This window comes from Corella eumyota, chromosome 1, assembly GCF_963082875.1.
Source record: "Corella eumyota chromosome 1, kaCorEumy4.1, whole genome shotgun sequence".
Classification (NCBI taxonomy): Eukaryota; Metazoa; Chordata; class Ascidiacea; order Phlebobranchia; family Corellidae; genus Corella; species Corella eumyota.
The window spans coordinates 1,070,876-1,080,778 of record NC_137490.1 but is presented as its reverse complement, the minus strand read 5'-3'; the positions used below and the strand labels follow the sequence as shown (position 1 = coordinate 1,080,778).

Below are 9,903 nucleotides of genomic sequence, written 5' to 3'. Positions count from 1 at the left end.
ATTTGATAAAATATATTCCTTTTATAGCATTTATAAATTTATAATTAAAGCTGGCAGCTTGATTAAAACAAACTTTCGCTTAGTTAAAAAGTAAATTACTTAAAAATAAAACAATTTTTTTATTGTTCTGTTAAAACACCGGTTGTATTACGTAAGATAAGGAAGTTAAGTTCTTTATAAAAAACAACTTTTAGTTTTAAAGCTTTTAGTAGAAGATTTAACAAAAGGGCTAGAACGAAAATCTTTTGGATTAAAAACAAAATTAAATGTTGGGACCATGATTAAAATTAACTTTTTGTTTGTTAAAATCTTTACCAAGAAATTATATTTTCGTAAAATAAAACAAATTTAATAGAGATCATTGCTTAAATATATTATATTTGTGTGTTTATTTTTTTTGTATAAATCTTTATCCTCGATGTTGGAAAGTCGAATGCACGACATAAACATAGAATAACAACAGTTACCTTGACCCAATCTCGAGTTGTCTGCCGCGCTTTACTAAAAGACGCTACAGCATGGGGTCACTGGGGATCAAACCCAGACTTTATGTAGTGGAAGAAAAGTGTTTTGACTACACCGGGCTGCCAGTATTGGTTTTAAAAAAAATTGAATTAGACCAAATAGGATATTATGTTATGTTAAATAAGTTTGTTTATTTCTCTTACAAGAAAATACTTGCAAAATGTATAACTTTAACTAACATATTAAATATTTATATGACTCTACCCAACATATTAAATATTTACTAACAAGGTTTAAATATATTTATTTATATTTTGTGCAATAAAGTTTGTTGTTACATACTGAGTAAACTGTAAACTTTGTTATATTTTTTTCGATATTTAAAATAAAGAAGTTTAAATAAAATTTAAGCAAGTAAAATAATTCAGTTTTCCTTCGTTTGGTTGTGTTAATATCTCCCTGGCAGCCTACATTGTTGACAAATACCTTTGCGTATTACTAATGCACTCTAAATACAAAACAATTGTAAATTTTTTAATTAGCTGGGGATTCTTTTGGTTACAAGTTGCTTATTCTTGTCCATTTTACGGGTTAAGTCATAAGGCCCGTTCACACGTCGTACGCAAGGCAACGTAATGCAAGATTGGGCAACTATTTATAATGAACCGAGTCGTTCACACATACGAAAGTTTGCGAAAGTTAAGTAAGATTTCGTAAAGTTTTGTGGCTGGAGCGAAATTTACCCAAGAATTCATGAGCGGTATACTTTTATTCGGTATTGTTTATTGAAATTTTAAAAAGAAATCCCTAGAACTTGTAAAGTTACGCAACGCAGCGCAACGCTACGTTATCTTATCGTGTGAACAGGCCTTTAGTGTTGTAAATGTTTTCGAAAAAAATTTGTTTTGTTCAAACATTTATATTTTTAAGTTTTTTCAACTATAATAAATAATTTTTTATATATTAAAATATATGTGAAAAGTAGTGTGAAGTATTTAACTACTGTTAATTGATCATTTTTATAAATCACATACAGTAAGAAAAAAACAGCTTGAAATAATATTTTTAAATTAAACGATTTATGGTTGGTTGATTTCAACGTGATTGTAGTTCGAAGATTCTAGAGCGAGCTCGAAATTTAAGTTTTTTCTGAGTTTAAGTTAAGTGGTTGGCAACCGTAAAACGTTGTTGTGTGGTTTTATACTTTAGGAGGTTTTTTCTGCTTTTTTTCGGATCTTTATTAGCGTCGTCCGCCGGTTTGAACAAGTAGTATTAAAACAAATGCGGAAAGGGTGGAATGTACAATGGAAGATTAGGGTAAAGTTATAAAAGTTCCGTCCATTCTGCATTTTATAAACTGGGCAGACGACGCTAGAGTTCCTTTTTCAGTTTTTCCCGTTGTGGGAAGGACTTAATATATGGTGACTTGACATTCCTTAATTATAACTAAATAAAGTTTAAATAAACTAAATTTTAGGGATATTTTTTATTTTTCAAGATAGGGGTAAGGTTTTTATAACAAATTTAGATTTTTAATCATTTCTATCTCTTTTTTTAGTTTGTTGATTTTGTTAATAATAGAATCACACATTAGTGTAATTTAAATTTATTTCTAGTTGATATTTTTTTCACAAAACACAGCAAAATGGTAAGTTAAACAACTTTTTTAAATTTTTGTGTTTATTATTGCAATTTTAATAAAAACTACATGCAATCTAACCTTACGGTATTTAAAAAAATGGTAAGAACACTTGCTACTCCATCATGAGGTTATGGGTTCAATCCCCACTGCTCTTATTCTGTAGCACCCTTAAGTAGGGCGCCAAAAACAGTATGAACTCCTGCTAAGCCAACACTTAATTTGCAGCATAATTATTACTAAATTATAATTAATATAATATCTCAAACTGCTAAAGGCAACTCGAAACTGGGTCGGAGTAAGTGATGTTACCTTATGTTTAGGTCGGCATTTACCCTATCCACATCAAGGGTAAATTTATATATATACAAAAAAAAATTTTCTCAGTTGTTTTTTTAACGAAAATATTAAATTGATTTAGATGTCTTTAAATCCAGTTTCGATTTATAATCATGGAGCTGATGAAGAAAGAGCGGAAATTGCAAGAATGGTAAATTTAAAATTATTTTTAGTTTTATTTTATAATCTTTCAGTTTAATGCTCATCTTTATATTAAATGTTTTTAAATTTTGTAATCTTCTAACAAAGATTTTATATTTTTTCTCAGTCTTCTTTTGTTGGTGCGGTTGCTATCGGCGATCTGGTAAAGAGCACGCTAGGTCCGAAAGGAATGGATAAGATTTTGATGAGTCATGGGCCCTCTGGTGGTGAACCAGGGATCACGGTAACAAATGACGGAGCAACTATTCTAAGAAGAATTGGAGTCGATAACCCAGCCGCTAAAATCCTTGTTGGTGAGTGAAACTTTTTTTATACTTGTTTATCTTTGATGTGGTAACGTCTAACTTCACAGTCTAAAAATAAAGTCAGTTACCCTAACCCAGTTTCAAGTGCCTTTTGCAAAGATTTAAAATTATAATAGCCTAACAATTAAGATGCCGACTAAGTATTGGTTTAGTGGAAGTTTATACTTACATGAGGGCTCTACAGCATGAGCGCAGTGTGGATTAAACCTAGGATCTCATGTAATAAAGTCAAGTGTTCTGACCAATACACCGCAATGCGAACTGGCATGGTTAAAAATATCTGAAATATATATTTTTAGTTTTTCTAAACCACTTCGTTCTACATTCACTTGGTGTAGTTAGTAGATCCTTGAATTACCAGCAAATGGTCATTAGTTTTATTCCCACTGTTTCAACCTAGTAGCCCACTTGAGTAAGGCAATTAAAATTATCCTAACTCGTGCCAAACCCAAATTTAAAAAATAAATAAAATCTATAATTTTCCAAGTAATATATTTTGAAATTAGATTTGGCTCGTGTTCAAGATGATGAGGTTGGAGATGGAACTACTTCTGTCACTGTGTTAGCTGCCGAGCTATTAAGGGTAGGTACTTTTATCACTGCATAAAAAGTGTTTACTATAATTAAATTTAAATTTGCTATGCTTTTTTGCATAACTTATAAATGAAATTATAAACATTTTAGTTTGCATCTTTATAAAAATTATATTATATACAAATTATATTTTATTTTGTGTTGGATTTTTATTTATCAGTAAAAGTTTGTGTTAAATTACTGTCAAATCATAAAATTACTATTTTTGACTCTAACTCTGTCTTGATTTTTTTAACGATATTATGGACCTGGTTTTATTGTCTCAGTGCTTTTTAAAACTGAAAGCATGGTGTAGTAGTCAGGACATCTATACGAGGTCCTGGGTTCGATCCCTATTGCTCTCATGCTGTAGCGCTTTTGAGTAAGGCACTATAAACTCCTGCTGGGCCAACACTTAATCAGCAGATTAATTATCACTTAATTTTATTCTGTAATATCTTAAACTGCCAAAGGCAACTTAATACTGGGTCTGTGATAACTGATGTTACTCTATGTTTAGGTTGCACATTCGACCTTCCCACATCAAGAATAAATAAAAATATCAAAAAAATTAAAAGTAAAATTCCACAAACATTTACAAGTGCAGTAACAAAGTTTTTATTAAACAGGAAGCAGAAAAACTGGTAGCTCAGAAATTCCATCCACAAATCATTGTTAGAGGGTGGAGGAAGGCAGCAGAAGCAGCTAAAGAAGCTCTTAACAACTGCGCAGTCGATAATGGGTGAGTTTACTTATTAAGCTTGATTACATTGTGTTGTATGTTTACCAGCAGCATGGTAAGAACACTTGCTACACCACACATGAGGTCGTGGGTTTAATCCCCACTGCTCTCATGCTGTAGTGCCCTTAACTAAGACGATATAAACGGTATAAACTCCTGCTGACCCAGCACTTAATCAGCAGCATAATTACTGGGCAATTATAATCTATAATATTCCAAACTGCAACAGGCAACTCGAGACTGGGTCGGAGTAACTGATGTTACTCTTTATTTAAGTCGCGTATTCGACTTTCCCACATCGAGGATAAAGATATATATACGAAAAAAAAACTTGTTAGTTTTTTTGTGCCAGCATGGTAGCACTAGAGAGCAAATAAGATAAAAACGTTGAAATTGTAAAAAAAATAGAAGACAATTCATTTATTTTTATATTTATATATAGTGAAGCTTAGTGAAAGATATTTATCCAGTTTGTAGGCTTTTAAAATAAATTCAAACTGCCTATTATGTTGCGGGGGCAAATATTAGTTGAGAGTTAGGGCAAATATTAGTTGAGAGTTATCGACTTGTGTTTAAAAATTTGTTAAAATTATATATATCTTATTGTAAACTTTAATCAAGATTTTTGTTTTTAAGTTAATTTTTTTATAAATAAATATAATGCTTTCAAATAATAATAAACTGGCAAATTCTAAGAAATTTAATTTTATCTAAAAAATACTTTTTTTAGCAAGATTGTATCTTGTTGTATACAAAAAAAATTAATTGCGTATTTTTTATTATTTAGATCGGATGAAGTGAAATTTCGGGAAGATCTTCTCAACGTAGCAAGAACAACTTTAAGCTCCAAGCTTCTAACTCAACATAAAGACTTTTTCGCAAAGATGGCAGTAAATGCCGTGTTAAGGTTGAAGGGAAGTGGGAATCTAGAAGCTATTCAAGTTAGTTTTAAGTTTTAAGTTTTAGTTTTTAATTTGAAAAGCTTTAAATTTTATGGAGTTGTGCCAAATTTTTGTTTTGTTAAAGGAATTTTAAGATAATACTGATCTATAGAAATATCGTTTGGTCAATAATATCTTAAACTTGTACAATTTGGTACTGGATTGGGGTAATATCATAAGGTCAATTTTATCTTAAAATTGTACAACTTGGAACTGGGTTGGGGTAATATTATGAGGTCGATAATATCTTAAACTTGTACAACTTGGGACTGGGTTGGGGTAATACCATGAGATCAATAATATCTTAAACTTGTACAACTTGGGACTGGGTTGGTGAAGTATCATGAGGTCAATAATATCTTAACCTTTACAACTTAAGACTGGGTTGGGGTTATATCATAGGGTCAATAATATCTTAAACGTGTACAACTTAAGACTGGGTTGGGGTAATATCATAAGGTCAATAATATCTTAAACTCGTACAACTTGGGACTGGGTTAGGGTAGTATCATGAGGTTAATATTATCTTAAACTTGTACAACTTGAGACTGGGTTGGGGTAATATCATAAGGTCAATAATATCTTAAACTCGTACAACTTGAGACTATGTTGGGGTAGTATCATGGGGTCAATAATATCTTAAACTTGTACAACTTGAGACTATGTTGGGGTAATATTATGAAGCTTATAACTTAATTTAAGTTTATGCTATGTATATATATACCAAATGTTTATTGTTTTCAGATTATTAAGAAATTAGGAAGTACAATGACTGATTCTTACTTGGAAGAAGGATTTTTATTGGATAAAAAAGTGGGAATGAATCAACCTAAAAGATTAGAAAATGTAAAAGTTTTAATCGCGAATACTTCAATGGATACCGACAAAATTAAGGTGGTTTTTAATTTATGTTTTATTAATTGCCAACTATTTTTAGAGTTGTATATATATCTTTATCCTCGATGTGGGAAAGTCAAATGCGCGACTTAAACATAGAGTAACAACTGTTACTTCGACCCAGTCTCGAGTTGCCTGTGGCAGTTTGGGATATTATAGATCATAATTGCCTGGTAATTAAGCTGCTGATTAAGTGCTGGCTCAGCTGGAGTTTATACCGTTTATAGTGCCTTACTCAAGGGCACTACAGCATGAGCTCAGTGGGATTAAACCCACAACCTCATGTGTAGTGTAGCAAATGTTCTTACCACTACACCACGCTGCCGGCTGGTCAAACAATAATTATCAAACAATATTTTTGTTTAGGTGTTTGGATCAAGAGTAAGGGTAGATGGGGTGGCTAAGGTCGCTGAAATAGAATTAGTTGAAAAAATGAAAATGAAAGAAAAATGTGAGAAAATTATATCCCATGGAATTAACTGTTTTATTAACAGGTTTGATATTTTTTTTTTTTAAGATTTTAAGAACTAAAAACTGTTTAAATAAATCTTTTTTAAAATAGTCTTACACAAATTAATTTAAGGTAACTATTAAGATATTTAAGTAATTGATTTTTGGATTTTAAAAAATGAATTTTATTAATTTTTTTGATTGTGAAGTTAAAACACACTGCTTTACTACATGAAGTTCTAAGTTTAATCCTCACCACTCCATGCTGGAGCGCCTTTAAGTAAGGCCGTATAAACGGTATAAACTCCTGCTGAGCTAACACTTAATCAACAGCCTTATTACCAGGCAATTATAATCTATAATATCCCAAACTGCTAAAAGGCAACTTGAGACTGGGTTCGGGTAACAAATGTTACTTTATGTTTAGGCTGTAAAGTTGACCTTAAAAAACATAGAAATTAAATTCTATTTTTTTATCTTTTATTTAACTTTTTTTAGACAACTGATCTACAATTATCCTGAACAATTATTTGCTGATGCGGGAGTCATGGCGATAGAACACGCTGACTTTGAGGGAGTAGAAAGATTGGCTCTCGTACTCGGGGGTGAGATTTGCTCGACCTTTGACCGCCCTGACCTTGTGCAGCTCGGACATTGTGACCTTATAGAAGAGGTTATGATCGGCGAGGATAAACTTATCAAATTTTCTGGTGAAATTATAATTTTTTTTTTAAAAAGGCTAATTAATGTATCAATTTAAGTGCTTAATTAATTAATTTCTGTTAAGTATCTATTCTGGTAATAAAAGATTAATTAGTCATAATTAAAGAGCTAATTAATTAATTAATTTAAGCCTAAACTTAAAGACAAATTTCTGTTAAAAAATTAAAAAAAACTTATTAAAAATATTTCAGGTGTTGCAAGAGCCGAGGCTTGTACAATTGTGCTCCGTGGCGCCACCCAGCAGATTCTTGACGAGTCAGAGCGATCGATGCACGACGCTTTATGTGTTCTCCAACGAACCGTGGCCGAGACAAGGACGGTGAAAGGGGGAGGCTGCTGTGAGGCTCTAATGGCCAACGCTGTTCTTAATCTTGCAGTGAAAACTGCTGGGAAGGAATCTGCAGCGATGGAATCATTTGCAAGAGCTCTTATGCAAGTAAGTTGTAACTTTGGTTGAAGGTATTTTCCTTGCATTTTACTTGTTTAAAGTTGTAGTTTACATAATATCAAGAAGTTATTTTTCCTGTTTTTACCTTATTTTAAGTTGAACTATTGGACTCTGTTACTCACAAAGGACTTTATTTTACTAGTCTGAAACAGTTAAGATATTTTTCTTTTTTTGAGTTAATTTTTTAACTGGCAATTTAATTTTTCAGCAATTTAGAATATTAATAGCCTATCTAAAACTCCCAAGTCAACTTAAGACTGGGTCAGGGTAACAAATGTTACTCTATATTTAGACTGTTAAGTTGACCTTACCACATCAAGGATAAATAAATACAAACAAGATATCTACCAATTTAAACTTGCTTAAACTTTTATTTTTTAACACTGTTTCTTTGTTGTAGATCCCAATAACTATAGCAGACAACGCAGGTTTTGATAGTGCTCAATTAGCTTCTGAATTAAGGGCAGCTCATGCAGAAGGGAAAAGTACTTATGGACTAGGTGAGTTTATTTTTCAACCTTTTTATTTTGTGTGCATTTAATGTTTCTTGCCACACAGGCATGTAATCTTGGTTTGATCCCCACTGCTCTCATGCTGTGGGAAAAAATTAAATAATTTTTGTTTTATTTTTGACAATTTTTTTTTATTTTTTTAGTTGTTTATTTAATAGGAATAAAAATAAATTTTTTGAATTTTTTTATCTTCATCAGACATGGAGGAAGGAAGAATAGCTTGTATGGAGGAACTTGGGATCACAGAATCCTTTCAAGTGAAGAGACAAGTTCTCGTCAGTGCTGCGGAGGCAGCTGAGATGATCGTTAGAGTCGACAACATCATCAGATCAGCCCCAAGGTAAGGTTGTGCTTGCCAGCAACAATAAAATAGCACCTTACAAATATTACAACTCAAACACAAATAGGCTGCGTAAATTAATTATAAAACTAGTCAATAGTCCACCCTACGGTCGGATTTTAATTGTTGTAATATGGTTGCAACTCTCAAATAATATTTGCCTGCATTTATTTACAATTGCATCACAAATGGCAGTTTTATTTATTTAATAGGTCTATAACTTGGATATACTTATATATTACATCCACTTAGTCCCATTTTATATAGATCTATGTCCAATTTATAGGCTTTTAAAAAAAAAAAACAGCCATTAAATTATTGCGGGCAAATATTAGTTATGTGTTGCAAAAAATCAACTAATGGATTAAAAGACAACTTTGACAAATCAATCCTATATAACTTTATTTGTGTTTACAAATTTTTTGAATCCAGGAAAAATTAAATTTTTATTGAGTTAAATTAATTGGTTACCCTATTAACCCATGTCTACTAAACCTAAATTTTTAAAAAAACTCCTATTATTTAAATATTAGTTGCTTTATTTAAGTTTAATTTCGTATTTAGACAAAGAAGACCAGACCATCACTGAATATTTAAATACTTGGGGCTGTTACCAAAGCATGTTTGACGTTGTATTCGTTCCAATATAAACAAAAACCTTTCACAAACTTTTTTGTTACATTTTGATATGACTAAATAAAAAAATTTTCTCTTTATTGTTCTTCTGTATGTAAAGTAGCATAAAGATAAGAGAGATTTTTAAAAAATAAACATGGAATTTTCATAACAAGCTAAAAATGTAGCTTTAGGCTATGTTTCATATTTAAATGACTTACAAAATAAATTGTAAACAGTTTTTTTTTTTATTATTGTGGAAAGGTTGACTTCACAACTTAACATAGAGTAACATTTGTTACCCTGACCCAGTCTTGAGTTGCCTTTGCCAGTTTAGAATTTTATTGAATGCATTTGCCCAATAATTAGATTTTGATTAAGTCCTTGCTTAGCATAAAGGCAACCCATTTATAGCGCCTTACTTAAGGCCAGTACAGACATGAAAGCAGTGGGGATCAAACCAAGACCTCATGTAGTGAAGCTAAGTGTTATGATCCTGCTTTCTAATTTATAAATCTGCTATACCTTTGAATTTTTTTTAATAACCAATGTTACTATTGCTATTTAGGCTTCAAGTATAGGAAAAGCTTTTCTTCCAAATCAATAGTTCTTTTTAAAAGTCGGGTATTAGCGCTGTATAAGTTAAATAACTTATTTTATTTGACTAAAACCAAATTCAAAAGTTGTGGTAAGAAAGTTTTATTCAGATGGCGTAAAACAATTAAATGGCTCGTGTAAAATAAAATTATCTG

The 9,903-nt window shown here is 31.2% G+C and overlaps 1 protein-coding gene across 1 annotated transcript; it reads left to right on the top strand.

The window, feature by feature from the left end:
- The first annotated feature begins 1,954 nt into the window (after positions 1 to 1,954).
- Positions 1,955 to 9,252, top strand: LOC145763746 (T-complex protein 1 subunit beta-like). Its single transcript, XM_082575258.1, has 13 exons — positions 1,955 to 2,113; positions 2,526 to 2,594; positions 2,712 to 2,898; positions 3,417 to 3,493; positions 4,113 to 4,225; positions 5,013 to 5,166; positions 5,911 to 6,060; positions 6,430 to 6,557; positions 7,012 to 7,223; positions 7,428 to 7,672; positions 8,085 to 8,184; positions 8,395 to 8,536; positions 9,101 to 9,252. Exons 1-13 carry the CDS (start codon positions 2,111 to 2,113, stop codon positions 9,123 to 9,125), a joined length of 1,605 nt encoding a protein of 534 aa, XP_082431384.1. The 5' UTR covers positions 1,955 to 2,110; the 3' UTR covers positions 9,126 to 9,252.
- Positions 9,253 to 9,903: the final 651 nt, after the last annotated feature.